Source organism: Myotis yumanensis, unplaced genomic scaffold, assembly GCF_028538775.1.
Source record: "Myotis yumanensis isolate MYYU_CA2020_CCGP unplaced genomic scaffold, mMyoYum1.0.hap1 SCAF_4, whole genome shotgun sequence".
Classification (NCBI taxonomy): Eukaryota; Metazoa; Chordata; class Mammalia; order Chiroptera; family Vespertilionidae; genus Myotis; species Myotis yumanensis.
Genome location: NW_027223755.1, coordinates 79,553,881 through 79,578,892, shown reverse-complemented (window position 1 = coordinate 79,578,892; position 25,012 = coordinate 79,553,881). Strand labels below are relative to the sequence as shown.

General features: G+C 47.9%; 2 protein-coding genes across 2 annotated transcripts in view; both read right to left on the bottom strand.

Annotated features, from left to right (window-relative positions):
- The window catches only part of ZAN (zonadhesin), a 28,629-nt gene extending 15,658 nt beyond the window's left edge, over positions 1-12,971 (bottom strand). Inside the window, 14 exon segments of the mRNA XM_070413751.1 lie at positions 544-713; positions 829-933; positions 1,675-1,818; positions 3,052-3,197; positions 3,660-3,784; positions 5,217-5,333; positions 5,511-5,652; positions 7,634-7,818; positions 8,937-9,563; positions 10,571-10,658; positions 10,842-11,113; positions 11,277-11,423; positions 11,909-11,971; positions 12,929-12,971. Coding sequence (XP_070269852.1) covers positions 544-713; positions 829-933; positions 1,675-1,818; positions 3,052-3,197; positions 3,660-3,784; positions 5,217-5,333; positions 5,511-5,652; positions 7,634-7,818; positions 8,937-9,563; positions 10,571-10,658; positions 10,842-11,113; positions 11,277-11,423; positions 11,909-11,971; positions 12,929-12,971 — 2,374 coding nt within the window.
- Positions 12,972-22,683: 9,712 nt separating this feature from the next.
- EPO (erythropoietin) lies at positions 22,684-25,012 on the bottom strand. The gene is made up of 5 exons (XM_070411511.1): positions 25,000-25,012; positions 24,309-24,454; positions 23,963-24,049; positions 23,523-23,702; positions 22,684-23,356 (listed from the first exon to the last, which is right to left on the bottom strand). The coding sequence occupies exons 1-5, from the start codon at positions 25,010-25,012 to the stop codon at positions 23,198-23,200; spliced, it is 585 nt and encodes a 194-aa protein (XP_070267612.1). The 3' UTR covers positions 22,684-23,197.

Here is a 25,012-nt window from a genome sequence, read left to right as displayed (position 1 = left end):
GAGCTCAGTGTCTACCTTAAGCCTGGAAGAGAGACCTGCAGGGGACGACCAAGAGTCAGGTCTGTGGGAGCAGACTGATCCAAGAACCTCAAGAGTGTGCTATGTAGACAAAGCCAACATAAATGGTCCGGGTGGAAGGAGAGCTAGGGGACCACCACGTGGCCTCGAACAAGGGCATGGCCTTGCCCTAAAGCATCTCTCCAGAGAGCTGGGTCATAATCAGCAGATGTGCAGCAGCCGTGGTGCAACCTCCCAGCCACAAGTCTGTATTTTGTGTGTGCACCAGGCATCTACCCATAGGCATTGCTCTGCACAGCTCAGGCAGTTGGGAAGGCTTTCTGAGTTTCTAAGTGACTGATTTTCTCAGTGGATGTTTATGATTCTGCAGATTTCCCCTCCACACGTGGAAGTGAAAGGATTAAACCAGGTGCTCCCAAGCCTGTGCTAACACAACACCCTTAGAAGTTGGCCCTCTGCTTCCATGTGCCTGAAGGAAGCACTGCCCTCCCCCCACCCCCACCCCCGCTTCTCTGCACAACTCACAGCAGAACTGGGGTCCCCTCCAGGGCTTCACCATGTAGCCAGCATCCTGGCAGGCCTCAGTCAAGGCTGCCATATGGACACACAGCGTCTGCTGCAGCCCCTGGTATTTACACATGTCAAACATGCAGTTGTTGAAGAAGAAAGAGGCCATGAGGTGAGGCAGACATGTTCTGCAGAGAGAAGCCAGGTCAGAGGGAACGAGGGGCAGAGAGGGAAGACCTTCTTGTCTTGGAGGACCCCCAACCGTCCCCCCCACACACACCCCCATTCTGCCCCCCTTCATACTCAAAGGCTCCATGGAAGATTGTGATCCGTCCACAGAACTCTGGCCCTGATAGAGTGTTCTGCAAGGTTGAGTTGCAAGATGGGGGATTTGCCTTGTTATGGCACCTAGAAGAGACCCCCCAACAAATGCCCTAAGAGCCAAAGTTTTCCTCCATTCAGCCCCTACCCCAGCAGTCTCCCAGTTCTCAGCAACCCCTAGTAGAGAACACTTGAACACCAAGCCCTAAAGATGGGAAACCTGGGCTGGACAAGCAAGAGAGGGCCTGTTCACAGCTGTCTGAAGAACACCGGTGGTAGGGTGAGCATGTTGGTAATGAGTTCATGGACTTGGCTGGGGCAAAAGTGGGGGCGTGCAGAAGAAGAGGAGAAAAGGGGTGATGCCAGTCAGAGTGCTTGGTTCTTAAAGGGGGCAAAGGAGGCTGCCGAAAGAGACGGAGACGTCTTCACTCACTTCTTTTCCATATCGTCTTCTGCCGGCCAGCTGTTGCCCAGCTCCTCGTGTTGCCCTAGCATGCCCTCAGGTATCTGATAGTTGTTGCTACGTGTGCTACTGTCGCTGTCATGGCTGCCACAGAAACGACAGAGCTTGCTAGTGTAGGTGCTGCGGGGGGCAGAGAGACATGGAAGCATTAATGGGAAGAAGAGGCCTTCATCATGTGAGGGGTCATAGCAGAGTGGGATGAGTGCGCGTGTTGATAATGAGTTCATGGACTTGGCTGGGACAGAAGTGGGGGTGTGCAGAAGAAGAAAGAGGAGGAGAAGGGTGATTCCAGTCAGGGTGTTTGGTTCTTAAAAGGGACAAAAGAGCTGGAGGGCGGTGACAGAGATGGAGACGTCCTCACTCACTCCTCCTCTATATCCTCTATTGTCTGCCAGCTTATGGCCAGTTCCTCCTCATCTTGTGCTAGCCTGCCATCAGGCATCTTGTTGTCGTTGCTACTGTCGCCATCATAGTTGCCACAGAAACCACAGAGTTGGCCATAGTAGGTGCTGCGGGGGGGCAGGGTGAGGAGGAGGCATTAATGGAAGGAAGGGGCCTTAGTTATCTGAGGGACCGCAGCAAAGTGGGATGAGTGAGACGGGCAGGGAAGGAAGAGGTGCAGACTCAGATCAAGGGTTCCATGCCAAGTGCCAGACACACAGGACCTCGCAGCCCTCACCCCCAAGCCATCTTTATAGTCTCCTTTCCTCCCTTTCTTTTGCACACATTTCATATTCCAGCCTAACAAATCCCTTTGTCTTTTTTTTCATTGATTCCAGAGAGAGGAAGGGAGAGGGGAGAGAGAGAAAAAAAATCAAGCCGGGGAGGGTTGGGGGGGGTGGGTAAGAGATCGACCGAAGGACTTGTATGCATGCATATGAGCATAACCAATGGACACAAGACACTGGGGGGTAGGAGAGGCTAGGGGAGGTTCAAGGGGAGAAAAAAAAACCGAGACATATATAATACTCTTTGTAATACTTTAAGCAATAAAACAATAAAATAAATCAATGTGAGAGAGAAGCATCAATTGGTTGTCTCCTGCATGCACGCACCCTGAACCTGAGTATGTGCCCTGACCGGGAATCGAACCCGCAGCCCTTCGGTATATGAGATGACGCTGTAACTGAGCCACACCAGCCAGGTCCATAATAAACCTTTTGCTGGTCCCAAGACATTCCAGTTTTTTCTTTTCTTTTTTTTAAAAAATATATTTTATTGACTTTTTACAGAGAGGAAGGGAGAGGGATAGAGAGTTAGAAACATCGATGAGAGAGAAACATCTATCAGCTGCCTCCTGCACACACCCCACTGGGGATGTGCCCGCAACCAAGGTACATGCCCTTGACCGGAATCGAACCTGGGACCCTTGAGTCCGCAGGCCGACGCCCTATCCACTGAGCCAAACGGGTCAGGGCCAGTTTTTTCTTGCATTTGCTGATCACTATTCTATAAAGTCTTTCTTTCTCCTATGAGCCTTCCTTGAAGACTGAGATCAAGTGACCACTCTTCTGAAAGCTCCCACTGCCCATTAGTGACTTCTTCTAGTACCTTCCCAAAGCACTGTGAGTATATCCTGCTATCATCCACTGCCCGGAAACCATTTCCTCCTGTCTCCTCACCCAAAGGGAGGCCTGCTGTTGAGCTAGACTGAGAATTAATGCCCGGAATGGAAAGTGAAAAGGACTGGAGGGTCCTGGGAGACAGAGGAGCGGAGCAGGGAGAAGTGGCAGCTGCCTCACCTGGGCACACTTATAAACAGCTGCTGGTCACCATCCCATCTTATCCGCAAGCCAAACGCAGTCTGCAGCTCCACAAATCGCCCACTTGAAACCAGAAAGATGCCTTTAGAAGGCATGGCTGGGAGGTTGACTTCCTGACCCTCAACCTGGAAAGAGGGGCCGAGAAAAGAGACAGAGAGACAGCTCCGCGGGTCAGGGAGACCCCCGGAACTCTCCTACATCCCCCCTCACAGCATCCTAAAGACATCTTCACGGGGAGTGCTCTGAAGCCTGTCCCTCAGAGGGTCACAGTGATGGCGAACCTATGACACTCGTGTCAGAGGTGACACGCGAACTCATTTTTTTGGTTGATTTTTCTTTGTTAAATGGCATTTAAATATATAAAATAAATATCAAAAATATAAGTCTTTGTTTTACTATGGTTGCAAACATCAAAAAATTTCTATATGTGACATGGCACCAGAGTTAAGTTAGGGTTTTTCAAAATGCTGACACGCCGAGCTCAAAAGGTTCGCCATCACTGGTCTAGAAGCTGCAGGAACTGGCCGGGACAAGGCTGCAGCAGCCCCCAGGGGGCCCCAGCAGAGCTGAACAGAAAATGGACTCACCAGCGTGCGCCTGCCCCTGAGCAGGGTGACTGTGGTCTCAGGCAGCGTCACGTAGACTTTGCTCAGGCAAGACATGTCTTCCTGTGCTCCCTCCTCGTTCTTCCCCGCCACCCTGAAGAAGGGCTCTGGTTGGGGAGAGGAGTGAAAAGCACCCAGGAGCTCATTCAACAAGCTTTTCTGAGCACTCCCCCGCCCCTGAGGGAGCGCCCCACACCTGACCCTGTGGGGAGAAAGGGCTACAGAGACACTGGCTTTGTCGTTCAAGGGGTAAGCCCGGACCCACATGTGAGTGGGACGTGGCAGGTGAGTGGCATGTGTGTCTGCCTCTTCCAGAACAGTCTGTGAAGGTGTGCTGCCAATCCACCTCCGTGGACAGGGATGTCCTCCAGAGTGAGAGCTTGTGTTACCTCCCTTGTCCCTTTATGGCCACTATGCCAGGTTCGCCTCTCAATAAACGCTGGCCAAGGAAGCAACTGAGAAAGAGAAGTGTCTTGGCCAAATCAAGGTTCAGCCAGCCCGGAAGAAATGTGGGAGTGGCTGCAGGGCCACAATGAACAGTGTCTTCACATAAATGGAAAGAAATCTTCAAAAATAAAAGTAAATAAATAAATAAATAAACCTTTAGCTTTTTCTATTTTACAATTAACACGTGCTGTTTAATTTAGTTGTTAGAAGGGAAACATGGGAGATAAATTCAAGAATGGCATTGTGCTTTTAACCGATGTCACTTCGATAAATTCAACAAAAAGAAATTGTAAGAAAAAAAAAAAAGAATGGCCTTGTACATCTTAGGATTAGAGACTGAAGTATAAACACCATTGGCTTTGTCTGAGGGCAAAGCCTAATATCTTTTCTCACTCTTTTTAGAATAAAATACTATATCTCTTGAACGGTGATTGTTGAAAACTGTCATTTTAATTTATATTTCAACATTAGATTCTGAAATTTTAAAGGTATCTTTGATTTGTTGTATAAGAACTTTGATCAGATGCCTGCAACTCCCAAATCCGAGGAAGATCCTTTTGACGTGAATGTGCAGAATTTTTACCATTTATGTGCCTCATGAACCTAAATTTTTTATGTTCCTTTTTCTCTTTCTTTTCTTTGCTATATATGCTGTGGAAGTGAGCACTAATTTTTTGTTTTGAAATAATTTCAGACTTATAGGAAAACTGCAAAAATAGTGCAAAGCATTCCAGGGCAGCCTTCACCCAGATTTTGCAAATGTTAATTTTACCCTATTTGCTTGATCATTTTCTCTCTCTCAATCTTTCCGTCACTCCTCTGCCTACTTTATCTATCTATCTATCTATCTATCTATCTATCTATCCATCTATCATCAACCGTCTATCTATCTATCCAACCTCGCACCCAACCTCGGTTAAAAAAAAAGACAAGTGTCTTAAGGTACATTTTCCCAAGTAGTTTGGTCTTGAGAAAGTCCTGCTTCTGAGGTGGACATGTCCACCCTTACTTGTCTTGCTCTTCCCATTTGCTCTCATGCCCAACTTTTCTGTCAGACCCCCCCACCCACCCAGGCCACAGGGGCAACCCTACCTGTCGAGTTGCCACAGAATTGGGCCAAGATGTAGGTGCATTTTCCCATGAAGCTAAAGTGCCTCCCGTCAAAGGTGAGATGATGAGGATCTCCATAGACAAAGCAGGTGGCAGAGCCTGTTGAGGGAAGAAAGGGGACCATGGGAAACAGTGTCACCATGCCAGGTCCCACAGCCACCTCAACCCCCCCCCCCCCCCCAGTGGCTTCTCTTGTCAAGGGAGGGATTGGAACCCTGGTATCACAGCCACTCTGAAAGGCTGGCAGGTGGGGACAGAATAAGGGGCGGGTCTCACCATAGGTGTGACATCCATACTGGCCGTTCTTCTGCTGGCACACCTTGTTTTCCTTGCATTGAAAGGTCTGGCACTGTACCCGGCTGCCAGGCCAGCAGTGACATCGTTCTGTGCAGTTGGGGCTGAACCATTCTGCCCCAGGCTGGGAGTAAGGGGTCAGGGGTTACAACACTATATGTCATCCCATGCTATAACCCCCTTCTCCTCCATTGCACCCACCCTAACCGTTTCCTCTTCCCACCCACTACTAGGTATTCCTGCCCCCACAGCACATTTGCACTTGCTGTTCTCTCATCCTGGAATTCTCTCCCTTATCCCTCTTTTAAATCATTCTTAGGCATCAGCAGGTTCAGTTCAAGGGACAGACTCTCCAGACCTCCCTGACTAGGGGTCTGCCTCATAGCTCTGGGTACTTTTCCTTCCCAGGACTTACCACAATTGCACTTTTATATTTTCTTTTGGGATTGTTTGATTATAACCCCCTGTGAGGCACCATGTCTATCTCCACTCACTACTTAAGCCCCAACACATAGTACAGTGCCTGGCAGAGAGCTCTCATTCAGTAAATACCTGTTGAATGAAGATCCAATGTGTCCCAAAGGATCAGACAGTATTAGGAGAGCAAGGACCATGCCCTATTCATGGTGACCCCAGTGCCAGGAGGGTTCAAAGTACTCAACAAACACTCACTGAATGCATATGTGACTATAGAATAAGTTAATGTATGTCTTCCCTGGCAGGGGAGAGATGCTTGATACTGACAGCCAGCACAGATCTTTCCACCCAGCTGCAGCTGAGGCTAATCCTAACACTGACACAGGGACACCCAGCAGACTGGTAAAGGGAGGAGGACTAGGGAGGAAGTAGCCCCTGAAGAGACAATTAGGAACTCTGACAACCAAAAGGAAAAACACTAGGCGCTGAGAAGAGGCACTGGACACTAATAAATAGCTGAAATGCACTGTTAATTAATAGGCTGCAAATGATAGTTACACACTGTTAATAATAATTATTATTATTAACATGTATTAAGTAATTGGTCTGTGTCAGGATCTCACTTCATCTCACAACCATCTTATAAAGTAGAAAATCTTACTGTGCACATTTTATGGATATGGAAACAGATTTGAGGAGGTAAAGAACCTTGCCCAAGGTCATCCGGCCAAGTGCTGGAGCAAGGAGTCAAGCTCAGATTGGCCGGACTCTAGGGAGGCTCTGTTCAACACAGTGGCCATTAGCCATGTGGCCATTGAGCTCTTGAAATGTAGCTGGTCCAAATTCAGATATACTGTAAGTGTAAAATATACACTGGGTTTTGTAGACTATTTGTATGAAAAAAAAGGAATGTAAACAATATTATTAATAACTATTGATCACATGTTGAAATCAGAATATTCGGAACTGAGGTGCTATTGGTATTGGTTAACCTGTTTCCTTTTATTTTTTTGATGTGTTTATTAGGAAAGGTAAAATGGCGTGTGGCTTGAATGCTATCCCCTTTGGACAGTGCTGGCCCAGTGTTCCCCTTTAGAGCCTCTGTTCCTGCCAAATGTTCCCCCAGGGTGGGCATCGACAAGGGGATATAAGAACAGAACTCCGCTCTTTCGACCTATCCTATCAGGATTTGCAAGTTCCTTTGGAAGATTCTGGAATACTGTACTCTGCCCTGAACATGCCAGAAGCTGTACTCAACACCCAGGGCTCTCTATATACTCACGGACCCCAAAGTTCCCTCATGATGGAAATGAGGGCCCTGTGTCACCTGGTGGTCTAGTGTCTAATGCATCAAGACTGCCAGTATGGAACAGAGAAGTACAGAGATATCCAGACAGTTAGGCGCACTTAGCACAGAACCACAGGATAATGGAATCATCTGCACAGCTTAGCACCATGCCCGGTCAAAGTGGGTTCTTAACAAATATTTATTATATGAACAGAGATGCCAATCAAAACCACAACCTGAATGAATGGCTCCATCATTGTGTTACCAATGCTTGAGCGCTGACCCCTTTGGACTGTTCCATGGATCCAAATCCACCTCACCAGGGAAGCAGATGGAACCAGAACTCAGGTGTTCCACTCGCCATCTCCCTTGGAGGACCTGGGCATCCCGCTGGCCTTACCTTGTAGTAATTATCGTTGTAGAAGCAGTCACAGGAAGAGGCATTGATGCAGCGGGAGTCACTAAACACAAAGCCAGGATTGCAGACACAGCCGGGCTTGCAGATGAGCTCACAGTTGGGCTTGGGGTTCTGGCAGGAGGCTGGGCAGGCGCAGGGTTCGTGGTGGGCATTTGGGGGGCAGCTTGCTAAAGGGGAAACAGTTTCCATCAAGCAGACACTCTACAGCTTCCCTAGGGGAGACTTCCTGTCTCTCATCTATTCTCCTTCTTCTCTAAGAAGTAAGTCTATATTATTCAGCAAAAAAAAAGAGAATGGAGTCCTGCAACAAGGATGAACCTTGAAAACATTATGCTCAGCCCAGCCAGCACGGCTCAGTGATGGAGCATCAACCTATGAACCCGGAAGTCATGGTTCAATTCCCTGCCAGGACATATGCTTGGGCTGCAGGCTTGATCCCAGTGTCGGGCGTCCGGGACACAGCCGATCAATAATTCTCTCTCATCATTGATGTTTCTATTTCTCTCTTCCTCTTACTTCCTCTTTGAAGTCAATAAAAATATATTTTAAAAAACACACAAATATTATTCTCAGTAAAAGAAACCAGTCATATATTATATGGTTCCATTTGTATGTAATGTCTAGAACAAGTAAATCCATAGAGATAGAAAGTAGATTAGTGGTTGCCAGGGGTTGGGGGGTTAGGGGGCGTAGGGAGTGACTGCTAATGGGTATGGGGTTTCTTTTGAGGGTTATGAAAATATTCTGGAATTAGAAAGTGATAATGTTTGCACAATCTTGAGAATATACTAAAACACTGAATTGTATACTTTATTTTTTTAATATATCTTTTTTGTTAATTTCAGAGAGGAAAGGAGAGGAATATAGAGAGATAGGAACATCAACAATGAGAGTGAATCATTGATTGGCTGCCTCCTGCACTACCCCCACTGGGAACTGAGCCCGCAACCAGACACGTGTCCTTGACCAGAATCAAACCTGGAACCTCTCAGTTCTCAGGCCAACACTCTGTCCACTGAACCAAACCAGCCAGGACTGAATTGTATACTTTAAGAGAATGAATAATAAGAATAAAGCCCTGCTTGATTCCCAAATACCCCCACCCACCTGTGCCCTACTGTCCCTCTCTCTCAGTGAAATCAGTCCTCATTATTTTTTCTAAAGCCCCCATGTTTGATTCATCCTTCTCTAAGACTGTAGTTTTCTACTTGAAGCATCCCTTTCCCTAATGGTCTCTCCTAGTCATTGTCTCTTGCTTTTAGCTCTTTATCCAATGATCACCTACCTGGAGTAGGTCTAGGTGTTGTAGTGGTGGCCAGGGTCACAGTAGATATGGAGGTACTTGGAAGATTAAGAGGCAAAAAGAGTGCAGGCCTAGTGGGTGTAAGTGTGGTAGGAGCTGTAGGCTTTTCAGTGGGGAGGGTGGTTTTTTCAGTGGGGAGGGTGGTTTTTTCAGTGGGGAGGGTGGGCTTTTCAGTGGGGAGGGTGGTTTTTTCAGTGGGGAGGGTGGGCTTTTCAGTGGGGAGGGTGGTTTTTTCAGTGGGGAGGGTGGGCTTTTCAGTGGGGAGGGTGGTTTTTTCAGTGGGGAGTGTGGGTTTTTCAGTGGGGAGTGTGGGTTTTTCAGTGGGGAGGGTGGTTTTTTCAGTGGGGAGTGTGGGTTTTTCAGTGGGGAGTGTGGGTTTTTCAGTGGGGAGGGTGGGCTTTTCAGTGGGGAGTGTGGGTTTTTCAGTGGGGAGGGTGGGTTTTTCAGTGGGGAGGGTGGGTTTTTCAGTGGGGAGGGTGGGTTTTTCAGTAGGGAGTGTGGGTTTTTCAGTGGGGAGGGTGGGTTTTTCAGTGGGGAGTGTGGGTTTTTCTGTGGGGGCCATAGGTTTTTCTGTGGAGAGAGGGGTCTCAGAAGGGCCAGTAAGGGGAACTGGATATTGGGAAGGAAGCATTGTTGGCACAGATCCTGCAGAGAAAAAAAATAATTCCTGGAGTTTAGTCAAAATCATACCACTACCCTCTTCACTCACATCTAATTGGAGTGGATGGGATCAAAAGGGTAGCATTCGTATTCCTCCTTCTACTCCCAACCTAACCTTCACTCACTTAATAAACACTCAGCAACCACTGTTCCTAATATATGTCAGATGTTGTGCCAGATACAGAAAACACAAAATGAATAGGATATTGGTCCTCCCTCCAGGATCACTGTTCCTTAGGTGAGGTGTTCTGGACCCCACCACAGGTGAATGAAAGGAGGGAGGGTTAGCTTTATCTAAAAGGAGGCAGCTCCACAAAGTACACCTCCATCTGGAGTCAGAATTGTGGGTCCCAATCTGGGTCCTGTGAGCCATGGAAGGCTTTCAAGCAGCTACAGTTCCGCTCCCCTGTGGCTGTTCCTGGCACAGAGTACTTAAACTGCCCAATCCTCTGTTTCCTCATCTATAAACTGGGAACAACAGTGCCCGCATGTTGTAACCTAGATGATGCGTGGGGAGCATCTAGCACAGTGCCTGTGCTCAGTAACTGGTAGCTCCTTGCATCCAGCTTCTGGAATTTTCCTTCCTTTGAGTTTGCTCTCCTCAAATTTCTAACATCAGCTTAGAGAGCTAATTCTGGATGGATCTGGGGTCGCCTCCAGGGTGACGAAACATTCCAGTTTGGCCAGGACTGATGTGCTCCCTGAGATGTAAGACTGTCAATGCTGAGACAGGGACAGCCCGGGGCAAACTGGAATGGTTGGTCACCAGTGCTCTGTGTTAAAAGAGAACCTCTTTTTAGGTGTGGTTGCTTCAGGAATCAAAGGTACAGGGGATGAAGGTAGAGAGAAGCAAGTAGACTCAACTTTGCGAGAAACCAGGTCATGGTTCCTAAGCTACTCCTGCCACCCTAGCCAGATGGTGAGGTGGGAAGGAAGAAGGAGAGAAAGGGACTCACCCCTATTGCAGGAGCCACGGTGGATAGAGACAGAATCCAGAGAGATGTCCAGGAAGGCAGGGCTGCCCCTCACTCCTTCAAATATCAGCTGTGGGAGGGAGCAGGGATGACCCACCCTGTGAGCCCCTTTGCCTCAGGCTCCCAGTTTCCTGATGGTCCAGCCTCCTCCACACCTCCTCATCGTCCCAGTCCCTTCTGGCCCCTCCTGACCCCCCACCACACCTGATACCAAGATTCCCAATGGGTCCCCAGACTCTGCCCTTGGCCTCACCTGGGTGGGCAGGACATTCCCCTTGGGCACAGTGACAGTGGTGGGCATCCAGGCGGGGCTCTGTATGTTAATGTGTTTCCAAAGCAGGTTGGGCTGCCTGTTATTTGTGCCCGTGAGCAACAGCAGTTTGAGCTGGGCACCCCACGACAGCCCGAACATGTAGTAGGCGAAGTGCACACACAGAGGGCCTTGCTCCCATATGGGGGAGCTGAGCAGGCGGGCCACCCAGCCCCGGTGGGAGGTGCCGAAGTCCAGATGCAGGTAGCAGCCCTCTGAGGAGGCAGAGACCAGGACAGTGAGGCTCTGCCACCCCCTGGGCTGCTCCAACCCTTCCCCAGAGCCCAGATGCCCACTCCCAGCTCCTTCCCTGGTCCCTCCACCCAGATCTGCCTGTGCCACCTCCCAGCTGCCTCCCTAAACTCTAGGCTTTCTCACGTCCATTGGGGTAACCCCCGGTGGGCCCAGTGCTGCCCATGATGGAGGGCCCACTGGCTCGAATCCAGTTCCCATAAGTTGTGGATATTTGAGTCCAGTCACAGAAGGGTTTGGAGTTGTCCTCAAAATCACACTGGGTGATAATGGCTAGGAAGAAAAGACCATTGTGAGGCCCAGAGAGGGGAGAGGACTAGCTACAGAGCCAAACTAGGGGGGGGTAGGTGTTAGCAAGACTGCTAAGCTTAGAGAAGGCAGCCACTAAGATTAGGATCCAGAGCAGAGATTTGGGAAAGAGAAGCTGAGAAATAAGTCACCGCTTAGGAGAAATTCAGGGCAGGGGTGGGGTGGGGTGGGGTGGGCAGGGCAGAATGTCTAGGTCTGGAGTCACAAACTGAGGTCCAGAGGGCTGGATTTGGGGAACCAGACAGGCTTTGTCTGGGCAGCATACACTTTGTTGTTGTTGTTCATTTGAATGTGACTCTTTTAGGCAGGGCTTGTACTACTCACTGTTCCCGCCACCCTCTGTCATGTAAGGGCTGCCCTTCACACATTTATGTAATTGCCTGGCCTGGAGGGCGCATGGGTGGCCACCGTGGAAGGGGGAGAGTGAGCAGTCCTGGTTTTCAACTCACAGTTGTCCCCAGAACTGTGGGCAACTGGCTTCTGGTCTGGAGGCTTCTCAGTCCTTGAGGTTGATTTGGAAAAAAAGAAAAAATGTAATACTTGTCAACATCAAAGAATTATAAACCTCAATAATTGTGAGTTCAGCTTAAGTTCTCATCTCTCTCCAAAAATGTATCTTCCCTGAGAGGTCCTCACATCCCTGCCAGTACCCTCTATCCCTCTATCCCTCTATGCCCTGGGGGTCAGGCATGGTTGAATCTTGGGTGAGGAGGAACCAGTTTATACCTGGGGAATCTCCTTCTTTTGGGTTGAGATCTTCTTGTCCTATAGCCCAGATTTCCCCACAAAGAAGGGACTATTTTGGGTCCTGTTTTGTTAGGTGTGTGGTGGGGGTGATATTGCCCCAGCTACATGCATCTGAACGTAGGACTAACCAAGGGACCGCCCCTCCTCTCCTTCCAAATTCTACAGAGAAGTCCCTGCCCCTCCTCAGGTGGTGTGGGCCACATAAAATAGTCCTTGGTTTTAGTTGTTCAAGTTCCGCTTGTTCAAGTCCCCCCAAATGAGCGCTAGGACGCTGAGCCATGCATTTCATGCTTCCTATTTGAAGTCTCTCCTATGTGCTGGGTCTGCTCTAGGTTTTGTCCATTTTCTGACGATCTGACGTCTCTCTTCTCCTCTGGGACAATTTGAAGTGTACCAACATTCACATTAAGGGGGTGCCATTCTCAGACCTGTCACCCCAGCCCTATACCTCCTCCCTCTTTCCTCATGTTTCAGCTCTATCCTGCTCCCACTGAGCTCTCGCACCTCTCAGTTCCCGGCTCTCAGGCTGTGGGGCCCCCCTTGTTTCTGTTCATCCTCTTTCAATCCCATGGGGTTCCCATTTTCCTCCCCAGGGCTGTGCCCTTCATCACTAGTCCCCTTGCTCCTCCGACTTTGCCCCTCACTATTCCTCAGAGCCAATCCCAAGCACCCCCTGAGCCCAGCTTACCAGACAGAGGTGGGAATGTAGCCCTGGCTGTAGGCAGCCCCCATCATTAGCACCAGAATCCAGACTGTTGAAGCCATGTGGGACCTCAGAGTCAACTCTCAGGGGATAAGGGGAGGGAAGAGTAAGGGGTCCAGGCTACCTTAAATATTCCTGATCCTCCTTGCTGGGCATCCTTCCAAGGATGCCATGAAAAGTGAACAATCAGAGAACTAGAAATAAAAACTATGATGGATGAAATTTAAAATCCAAATAGAGGAGTTATAAATTGAAATTGAGAAAATAAAATGAGAGTGAAAGAAAAGGAAAACAAGAGAGAAAGAAAAGAGACTTGGAAGGTCAGTCTAGGATGTCTAGTGTCCAACCAAAATGGTTCAAAAAAAGATAAAAAGAAATTACTTCAGAAAAACTACATAAGATTTCCCAGAACAGAAACATGAGTCTCTTGATTTAAAAGAGTCTGGTATGATGAATGCAAAGAGACCCATGAAAGGCTTGTCATAAAATTTCAGAATATTGAGGTGAAGGGAAAATCCTGAACACTTTCAGACAGAAAAAAGCAGGTCACACACTAAGTATCAGGAATCAGCATGGCAACCATGGATTCTAAGAGTCAGTGGAACATTGTCTGTAGAATTCCAACAGAAAATAACTTAAAACCTGAAATTCTATAGCTGGCAACAATGGCAAAGGCAATAGGAAGGTCAAGCAAGTAAAGTGAAGGCTGAAGTCCTTATTGGCAAATAATTGAAAAGGACAAGTCACAGAAGAAATATAAGCAGCCAGTAAGTATTGGAAAGTATTCTCTACTTCAATAGTAATAAAGAAAATGCTGAGCAAATTAAGTTGCCATATTGACAATAATTTAAAAGATTGAAAGGATCTTAGTGAGAATGTCAAAGACATGAAAAAGGATCAGTCAGAAATTAGACATACACTAACTGAAATAAAGAATAATTTACATGGATTCAACAGTAGAGTAGAGGATTCTGAGAATCAAATCAATTATTTGGAATATGAGGAAGCAAAAAAAGAAAATCAGAAGAGCAAAAAGAAAAAAGAATCCAAAAATATGAAGATAGTGTAAGGAGTCTCTGGGACAATTTTAAGTGTACCAACATTCGCATTATGGGGGTGCCAGAAGGAAAAGAGAAAGAGCAAGATATTGAAAACCCGTTTGAAGAAATAATGACAGAAAACTTCCCCTTGAAAAAAATAGATTTACATGAGGAACCCAAAGAGGCCCACATCAAGGAAACATCGTAATTAAAATGCCAAGGTTAAAGACAGAGAGAATCGTAAAAGCAGCAAGAGAAAAGTAGTTAGTTACCTACAAGGGAGCACCCATACAGCTGTCAGCTGATTTCTCAACAGACACTTTGCAGGCCAAAAGGGAATGGCAAGAAATACTCAAAGGGATGAAAAGCAAGGACCTAGGACCTACAACCAAGATTACTCTACCCAGCAAAGCTCTCATTTAGAATTGAGGGTCAGATAAAGAGCTTCACAGACAAAAAAAAAAAAAAAAAGCAAAAGGAGTTCATCACCACCAAACTAGCATTACATGGAATGTTGAAGGGTATTCTTTAAGAAGAGGAGGAGGAGTAGGAGGAGGAAGGAGATATGAATAAAAAATGGCAATAAATAGATATCTACCAACAACTGAATTTAAAAATCAAAATAGCTGAAACCGGTTTGGCTCAGTGGATAGAGCATCGGCCTGCGGACTGAAAGGTCCCAGGTTCGATTCCGGTCAGGGGCATGTACCTTGGTTGTGGACACATTCCCGGTGGGAGATGTGCAGGAGGCAGCTGATCGATGTTTCTCTCTCATTGATGTTTCTATCTCTCTATCTCTCTCCCTTCCTCTCTGTAAAAAATCAATAAAATATATTTAAAAAATAAATAAAAATAAATGAACAAGAAATCTAATGAACAAAATAAACTGATGAATAAAATATAATCAGAGGCATGGGAACATGGAACAGACTAATGAATCTCAAAGGGAAGGGGTGAGGGGGGCGGTGGGAAGAGATTAACCAAAGATCTTATATGCATATGTGCATTACCTATGGACACAGACAATAGGGTGGTGAAGACCTGTGATGGTGCAGGAACTGGGTGGAGGGGGATAACAAGGGTTGGGGGAGAGAAGGGGGACATCTGTAATACTCTCAACAATAAAGATATTTTTTAGCCAAAACCGGTTTGGCTCAGTGGATAGAGCGTCGGCCTGCAGACTGAAAGGTCCCAGGTTCGATTCCGGTCAAGGGCATGTACCTGGGTTGCGGGCACATCCCCAGTAGGAGATGTGCAAGAGGCAGCTGATCGATGTTTCTCTCTCATCGATGTTTCTAACTCTCTATCTCTCTCCTTTCCTCTCTGTAAAAAATCAATAAAAAATATATTTTAAAAAAAGATATTTTTTTAAAAAAAACTAAAAACAAACAAACAAATAAATAAATAAATAAAAGATTGATAACATTGAGCCTTGGTCAGTGTGGCTCAGTTGGTTGAGCATCCTCCCATGCACTGAAAGGTCACCGGTTCAATTCTCAGTTGGGGCACATGCAGGAGGCAACCACTTGATGTTTCTTTCTCACACTGATGTTTCTTTTCCTCTACCTCTCCCTTCCTGTCTCTCTAAAAATCAATATATTTTTAAAAAAATATTGATAGCATTGAGTGCTGATCAGCATGCAGGTAGATACACTCAAATACATTGTTGATAAGACTGTATGTTGGTGAAAACATCTTAGAAGGTAATTTGACAATGACTATTAAACTTCCAAATGTGCATTACCCAGCATTACCTTTCTAATAATCTTCCCACAGAAATACATGCTTATTTGCACAAAGATGTACATACCTTTAATATGTTCATTGCAGCATTGTTTACAATAGGAAAATAATTGAGATTACCCAAATGTTTACCAGTAGATCATATTCAAGGAATATTATTTATATCAAGGAATATTATGCAAGTATTAAAAAAACAAACAGTGTTTCTGAAAAAAATAGTTACCATATGGTTCATCAATTCCACTTCTAGGTATATAGAATTGAGAAAATTTAAAAGAATTGAAAGCAAGGACTGGAACAGATATTTGTACACCCATGTCCATAACAGCATTATTCATAGTAGCCAAAAGGTGGAGGCAACCCAAGTATCCATAGACAAATGAATGGATAAACAAAATGTAATATTTACATACAGCGGAATATTGTTCAGCCTGGAAGAAAACTCTTACACATGCTACAACATTGAGGACATTATGCTAAATGAAATAAGTCTATCACAGAAGGACAAATACTATATGATTCTATCCAGTAGTACCTAGCATAGGCAAATTCATAGACAGAGATTAAAATGGTGTTGCCAGAAGCTGGGAGGAATGGAGAATGAGCAGTTAGTGTTTAATAGGTATAAAGTTTCAGTTCTACAAGATGAAAGTTCTGGAGATGGGTGGTGGTAATGGAGGCACAAACACTGTGAATGTACTTGGTGCATCTGAACTGCACACTTAAAAATGGATAAGATGATAAATGTTATGTGCATTTTACCACAATCTTAAGAAATATTTTTAGCCGAAACCGGTTTGGCTCAGTGGATAGAGCGTGGGCCTGTGGACTGAAAGGTCCCAGGTCCGATTCCGGTCAAGGGCATGTACCTGGGTTGCGGGCACAACCCCAGTAGGAGTGTGCAGGAGGCAGCTGATGGATGTTTTTCTCTCTCATTGCTGTTTCTAACTCTCTATCTCTCTCCCTTCTTCTCTGTAAAAAATCAATAAAATATATTTTTTTTAAAAATATTTTTTTAAAGTGCTACTTGATAATATGATACTGTTAGAGTTTATTACTGGCTTAAATTTTTAAAAAAGGAATGGTGGTAGATCCATAGAGTCCAATGGTGGGAAGAGCACCTACAAATATATTAAACAAAAGAGGTGAGACAGAAAAATTTTTATAGTGTGATCCCATTTATGCAAAATCCCACAACAAAGATTTCCACTAAGATGTCTATAAGAAGCCATATTTATACATAGGAAGACCTGGTAGCTTTGAGGAGCCACCACAAGTTGGGGGCATCCAAATGGGGGGGTTCCATCCCAGCCAGAGCAACCACGCTTTTATCAGTTTCACAAATGGCCATTCTACATAAGATTGCAGTTGAAAGGGCAGCTTTTCAACTTTTGAAAATCCCGTTGATCCTCAGGACTCATACAAAGCTGCAGCGAGGCTGAGAGCTGGCCCATAAGGAGCTGAGCTATTAGGTCCAGATTTCCTGTAGCCCACCACACCCATGTGTTCCTAGAAACCTTCAGTGCCATTCCCTTTACCTCGGCAGTCCCTCAGCCCCCGCTGCTAATTCTATGCCCGGGCACCTGACAAGTGACAGTGCCATTCTCCTGGACTCTCAGGGAGGGGGCGGTACAGCTGAGCACCAGGCTTACAAGAGGGAAATCCACAAGCCCCTTTTCCAGTCTTGGGGACTCCTCTGCCCAAATGAGCACCAACAGGGCCCGTGCAGGGGTTGGACCCAGGGAGAGGGATCCTCTGCCCCTTCACATCAAAGATGGGATAGAAAGGATGCCCATCCCAAACCTTGGTCTACCCTTCCTCTAGGCCATTCTACATAAGATTGCAGTTGAAAGGGCAGCGGTTCTCAACCTGTGGGTCGAGACCCCTTTGGGGGTCGAACGACCCTTTCACAGGGGTTGCCTAAGACCATCGGAAAACACATATATAATTACATATTGTTTTTGTGATTAATCACTATGCTTTAATTATGTTCAATTTGTAACAATGAAAATACATCCTGCATATCAGATATTTACATTACGATTCATAACAGTAGCAAAATTACAGTTATGAAGTAGCAACGAAAATAATTTTATGGTTGGAGGTCACCACAACATGAGGAACTGTATTAAAGGGTCGCGGCATTAGGAAGGTTGAGAACCACTGCTCTAGACCAAGTTAGCAGAGCAATCAGCAGAGGGACAAAGCCAGGAAATGGTTAACCCAGGGAAGAGCAGCAGAAGCCAATTGATCCACAGCCCCTCCTGGTTGGGCAATAAGGCCTCTGAGGGCTGCCTTTCCTGACCTCCCTTTGGCGCCACAGCTTCCAACCTGCCTGGTGGTGGGGGTTGGGAGCTCAAGGCGGGACAGGAAAGAATGAATAGTGGTGACTGGAGGGAACCATCAGGCTCTGCATTTTGGGGAGTTAGAAACAGGCAAGACCCCAGAGGGTTTGTCACCTGACTAGACTGGCAGCTACAGGAATAGATGTGAGAGGCCCTGGGATGTAGAAAAACCCTGGAGTCAAAACCGGTTTGGCTCAGTGGATAGAGCGTCGGCCTGCGGACTGAAAGGTCCCAGGTTCGATTCCAGTCAAGGGCATGTACCTGGGTTGCGGGCACATCCCCAGTATGAGATGTGCAGGAGGCAGCTTATCGATGTTTCTCTCTCATCGATGTTTCTAACTCTCTATCTCTCTCCCTTCCTCTCTGTAAAAAAATCAATAAAATATACATTAAAAAAAAAGAAAGAAAAGAAAAACCCTGGAAACTACTTCAGAGAACTGGAGAGTCAGTCCTGGCATCACTGTGTGCCCTTGGGAACTTTGATCACCCTCTCTGGGCCTCAGTTTCCTCATCTACAAGACTGAGAGGAGAGACTATCACAGTTTCCTTTCTTTCTTTTTTTTTTTCTTTTTTTGTTGTTGTTAATACTCACCCGAGGATATTTTTCCATTGACTTTTAGAGAGAGTGGAAGGGAAGGGGAGAGAGAGACTTCAGTGATTGCCTCCCACATGCACCACACCAGGCAGGGGACTGAGCCTGCAAATGAGGTATGTGCCCTTGACTGGAATTGAACTCGGGACCTTTCAGTCCACGGGCCAAGGCTCTATCCACTGAGCCAAACCAGCTAGGGAATTTTTTTTAAGTATGTTTTTTTAAAAATTTATTTTAGAAAGACAGGAAGGGAGAAGGATATATAGAGAGAAACATTGATTGGCTGCCTCCTGCATGCTCCCTCCCCCCCCTACACACACCCCGGGGAACGAGCCCACAACCCGGACACGTAGCCTGACTGGGAATCGAACCAGTGATCTCTTGGTTCATGGTTCACCGCTCAATCACTGAGCAACACTGGCTGGGCCAAAGTTTTCTTAAATCAAAAATTGTGTGTGCCACATAATTTTTTTAAATAATCAATTTTTTAAAATAAAAAAGGAGGTTTATAGACATCTGGGCATGACTCACATTAAGTTGGGAAACCATACTGCTGTCTGTTTTTCTGTTGCCAATAATTCATGATGTCAATTTTATAATGAAATTTTAGATGAATTAGCCTTGACCAACTGGAAATGATATAGTTACCTTTCAGTTTAGAGTCCAATGTCGTCGAAGAGGCCCCATTTAGCTAACTCAGCTCCAGCCATAGTCACACCTGCTGTGGTGAGACTTGCACACTGAGTAGTTTAAAAAAACAACAACCCTAGGCAGCCGTGAGCCAGAGGCAGGCAGGTGCATTTGGCAGCCTGAGGTTCAGCTCAGGCCCAGGGAGAGGATTCAGGCCAGTTTTACCCAAGACCAGAGGCTGCTGTCAAGGTGGGAGCTGGGGCTGCAGGAGGAAGCTGAGTTGGCCCCTGGTGCTGGGAGGCTGGGCCCTGGGGAGATTGGGAGGCATTTTTGGGCTATCTTGGGAGGAAGTGGGAGCCCAAGGCAGGGAATGGAGTGGGGAGGAGCTGGTAGTGAGAGATGGATGTGCCTAATGCTCTTTCCTCCCTTCCATCCACTCCCTCTACTCTCTCCTCTGCCTCATGATATGTGCTTCCTGTAGAAGAGGGACCCAGCGTCAGAGAGCCCGGCTATGATCTGGGCCCTTCCTCTCAGGATCATACACTCTCTAGACCTTGGTTTCCTCTTCTGCAAAGTGGGGATCCTCTACTGTCTCTGTCTTCCTCATGGAGTTGGGAGAACAAATGAGAGATGCCTAGGAGAACACCGCACGGTACAAACAGAAGGCATCTCCACTGAACAATTATGTAACCTGCTGACTCAGAGCTGGGCTGCTCCGGCTCCTGTCCCACCAGGAAGTCAGAAGAGCTGGTTCCATCACTTACCTGGCAGAACTTCGTTTTCGTTTCCCATCTGACAAATGGGGGTGGTACCTATTGTCTTCCTACACCATGAAGTTGTGCTGCAAATCACAGCAGATCATGTAAACGCCAGAGTTTAATATATTGTTAATCATAATCATAATAACAGTAAGAAGAAAGTTCACATCTTGACCTGCACTTGAAGCACCTCAGCAATCTGACAATGCCCTTTATGCATATCTGTGCATCTGGCAGGAACTCTGGCCCTCCCCGGGTTCTTAACATCCTGGGCCTCTGACTTCTCCACATCTCAGCATTCAAGTCACATAGCGAGCTGACGATGGCTAAATTAATGAGCTCCTGTCTTTTTGCTCCTGGGAACTGCCAGCTCTTGGAATACACTGGGCTGTGAGTACCACAGACTGTCATTTCACTAGCACTTAGTGCAAAAGATAGCGCATAGCTGGCACTCCATATGTGCGGAATAAGTGAATTGGGGAGGGGTTGTTGTGTCTTTTTAAAATCCTCACCAGATGATATTTTTTTCCATTTATTTACTTATTTTTGACAGCGTGGAAGGGAGGGAAGAAGGGAGGGAGGGAGGGAGGGAGCAGACACAGACATCCACGTGAGAGAGACACATGGTTTGGGAGATCAAACCTGACACTGATGATCTTGACTGGGAATTGAACCCACGACCCTTTGGTCTGTGGGCCGACGCTCTCACCTCTAACCAAGCATGTGTAACTCACAACCAGCAGGTGCATGCCTCATTAGGCGTGTGGCCCACCGGCCACAAGTTTGACATGCTTGCTCTAAGCCAAACTGGCCAGGGCAAATGAATTATGTTTTAATGTTCTTAACATACTTGCTTTCCCATTATACTTGGCCCAGGTCATATAGTTCAGGTACCATTGACTAATTTTTTTTGTTTAATTGAAAGCAGTAAGAAGTCTGAAGAGAAGTCGAGGGTCAGTGGCCCTGAATTCTTGGGACAAAAGAGCCAGGGTATGAATAGGCAGTAAGTCAGGCTGAAAAGGGGTGGACAAAGCTTTGGAATTATGATTCCTAAATCTCAAGTTCAGTCCTGTCATTTATTAGCTAGATTTTTTGGGCTTCAGAACAAATCTCTTAGCTTCAATTCCCTCATCAAGAAAGATAGATTCCTCGCTGATTCACAGCAGTGGGTCAAGAACCAGATGCCACATGTGGAATCCACAATGTAAATTTTTATTGAAATGTGTGAGGTCAGAACTGTAAGGATGCTAATTGCTTGCAGATTTCTCTAGCATTTCCTAGTAGGGCCTGAAGAGGGCACTGTAGGCCAGGAGCTGGGTTAGCCAGGGTGAAAATTCGCCTGAAGTCCACCCCTCGGCTGCATCTTCCCACCATAGCTTCTCCCTCCCCGCTACACATTGTTGGCAAATACCCTACAACGCCCCCAACCTGCCCATAATTTTTTCCTGTTGAAAATTGCAAACATCCTCTCCTTTTTGCATATTTTCAGGAGAAAAGGCTGATTTCTCTAAGTTTTGCTATAAAAGCAGAAAGACTCATTGCCATATCTATAATAAAAATTTAATATGCTAATTAGACCGGGCATCGACCTTCCAGACGAAGCCGAAGCCGGGGCTGCGAGGGAAGCCCGGGTCCTGGGTGCCAGAGGGAAGCCAGTGCTGGCAGCCGAGGGAAGGAAGGCCTACTCTTGCACCAATTTCGTGCATCGGGCTTCTAATGTACTATAATGGCCAAGATTGGAGTCCAGATACAGTTTGTGACATCTTTTGCTGTCTGCACAGGTCTGTCTTGGCCGCTGCTTTTCCCCTGGGAGCATTATTTCTGGGAAGGAATTTGAAATTGGTTGTCAGAGTAAAGGGTTAGGTAAGAAGTAGGAATCAGGAACGAAGGTTGAATTACTTTGTTCCGTGTCCCCAATCCCAGAGGAGCAGGGAGCAGGGAGGGATTACGTGGAAGGAATAAGCAGAAGAGGGAAAGGTGAGTGCTGGGGGAATTCCTTTGCTTGGTCTTGGGCAAGTTACTTCTTTTTCTGTACAATGGGAATGACAGCAGGAACTTTCTCAGGGGGCTGTGTGAGGAATAAATGAGGGCACAGAAGTGAGCTACCTAGAGCAGCAACAGGCACCGAGGGGTGCTCAGTGAGCCGGCTATCTGGGAAAGCGGCTCCGGCACTGTGGTCTACTGCCCCTTCTGCAAGTCCAGGGGCAGAATATTTATGATGACCATCCCCAGGCAAGGAGAGCGGTCAGCTGGATATAAAGGGGGTTGGTGCACTGAGGTGGCAAAGACTGATGCTGGGAATGTGGCATTAGCTGAAGGGGTCACAGAGAAGAAGAGGCAGAAAGAATAAGCGTTGGTAGCTGCCTACAGAGGAATAGCCTTGAATGGAACCACCTTATTGACCAGTGTGGGCAGAGCTTGTGGCCTTACGCCCAGTGGGTCAAGAGGTCAGATAGGCCATGCAAGACAGCACGTAGGGCCCGACTCCCTCCACCTCTGATTTCCCAGGCCTGCTGCCTGCTGCCATGATGGGGGGGGTGGGGGGGGAGAAAAAGTGGGGGAAGAGCCAGGGAAGTAGTGGGCTCCCAAGAAAATAGAAAAGCCAAGAGCCATGTTATGGTTTCATTTCTTGCCAGTGAGATTGAAAAATACACAAAACACACAAAAACATACAAAGCCAGGGGCCAGCCCCCATCCCATCCTCATGGCTCCCACCACCTTCATTATCCAGGGGGATCTTGCTGTCACGGAGTCCCCCATGGAGACCGAGAGAATTCATGACTTGCCACCTAAATTCTCCAGTCCAGCCTATCCCTGCTTGGTAGGTGCAAAAAGAGGTATTTGCCCTCCAGCTGGTCCTGGCATCACAGTTCTGCAGGGCATGGAGATGAGTTTGGTGTCTCTCCAGCAGGGCACCGTCCCAAGTTTAAGCTGATCTCCTCTGAATTTTTCTGGCTTCAGGGCCTCAGACTGGCGCCGTGACATACTTAGATCTGCGTTGAACTCTGGACAGTTCCTCTGGCCCCTAAGATGTCACCGCTGGTCCTGGAGTGTCCTTGGGACAGGCTGGTGCTGAGCTGACAGCCCCTCGATGGGGGTCGGGAGTGGTGGTGTGGGAGACGTGGCATGGGCAGTAGTGGTGAGCAAGGTGGTGGATGTGCCCAGGGTGGGAGCATCTGATCACCTGTCCCCTCTCCTGCAGGCCTCCCCTGTGTACAGCTTCAGCTTTCCCCGCAGGAAATTGGAGTAGATTCGGAAAAATTTGCACAAAGTATCAACAGTGAATGTTCGGAGTGGAATAGCAGAGGCCGTTGCATCTGGAAGGGAGACGGCTTCCTTCTGTAAGGAGAGAGTACAAGATCACTGCGGTGCCAGGGACCCTGGAGGGCGCTTGGACCCAGGACAGAAGTGGAGGGGGTATGAGGAAGTCTCCGTGTTCCTTGGCAGGCCCTTCTCCCATTGTACAGAAAGGGCAGAGTGTGAGGGAGGGCCTATTCCTACACACCTGGCTTCCCAGTGCCCGAAGCAGGGAGGTGAGGCTGCGCAGGCCGCTGATGGCTTTGTCCACATGTAGCTGCAGGGTCTCAGATGTCTGGGAGGAGTTGGCCAACAGGGCCTGGCCTCGCAGGATGGCTTCTGAGAGCAGAGCCAGGCCCTGCCAGACTTCCAAGGCCTGCTGCTCAACCTAAAAGGAGCAGAGACTTGGATCAGCTGGGCCCAAGCCACCCCTTATTCCTCCCTGTCAGCCACCCTCAGCACAAAGCTGAGCAAACGAACAGAAGGCGTACGAAAGGGTCTGTGGAATGAATGAATGAACAGATGAACATAGTCCATGCAGTCCTCATCTTTGCTACTCCATTTCTTCTCTGTCTCTATCCTTCTCCCTCCTGGCCTTATCAAGTTTTCAAAATGAGACTCCCCAAGAGGAAGGGAAAATGAACTCACCTCCATCCTCTTCCAGGCATAGAAGTTAACCTTGGTGTCTGGGACGGTGATATTCTCACTGAAGCTGCAGCCTTCAGCACAGCCCATCTAGAAGCACAACCCCAGGGAGTCAATGCCCCAAGGGCTCTCAGCCCAGCCCGCAGGCCACAGCCCCTCGGCTTTGCCCCTTACCTAGCTCCCAGGTGTGCATAAGGGGCTACGGGTTTTATCAGTTTTACTGGGGTGCTGGCTTCTCACCTCCAGCCTGAACCCAGGGCCAGGAATGAGTCCAGGTCCCTGGATTTGGGAGGAGGCCCCTGAGCCCCTCAGAGTGAACTCTGTGCCCTGTCCTGGGAAGGGGTCTCACCGTGACATTCTCAGCCTCCCGGGCCTCCAGGATGTACCGCTCCAGGACGCGGCTGTCACAGATGAGGCGTGGGGGGGCGCCCAAGACTGGGAGGCCCAGGGGAAGCAGCAGCAGCAAGGACAGCAGGAGCAGCGAGGCAGGACATCCTAGAAAAGAGAGCCAGGCTTGGTGTGAGGAAGGGCGGGGAGGAGAAGTGTGAGTTTGGAGGGGCCGGTTCACACACCCCGCTCCTCGCCTGGGCTGGTCCTCCCAACCCCGATCTTCCGAGCGCTCGGATTCTGCCTCCTGCGCCTTCATTCAATCCTGCGGCGGAGCGCACACCCCACCCCCCAGCTACCGGCTCCGCTCCTGGGGCCAAACTTCAATCCGGCTGAGCCAGAGGCTTTCCCTCTCGCAGATCCCGCTGGTGGCTCCAGGACGCAGGTAGCAGCTTCCTCCCCACCCACATAGCAGCTCTTCTTTCCCTCGAGCCCCCAAACCTCGTCCCCGTCTCCAGGTCACTTTCCGCCTTTCCCGGGGACTCCCCAAGCCTGGCCGACACGTGGAGGCTGCCCCACCCCCTTTGCCCTTCCGGGGTCCCTCGGCAAGTCGTGGGTCCTTGAACCCAGCCACCGCTGGGCCAGCAGTCCTGGCGGCAAATCCCTTCTCAAACAGGGGCCGGGGCGGGAGCTCCCCTGCGGGCGACACTCACCGCGCGCCCCCAT

What these genes read in the sequence shown, in the direction of transcription:
- EPO (XM_070411511.1), bottom strand. An exon ending in GGGAGGCTGAGAATGTCACG is followed by an intron (nt 24,050 to 24,308) that starts GTGAGACCCCTT and finishes TTGTGCTTCTAG; the next exon opens with ATGGGCTGTGCTGAAGGCTG. An exon ending in TTCGGGCACTGGGAAGCCAG is followed by an intron (nt 23,357 to 23,522) that starts GTGTGTAGGAAT and finishes CTCTCCTTACAG; the next exon opens with AAGGAAGCCGTCTCCCTTCC.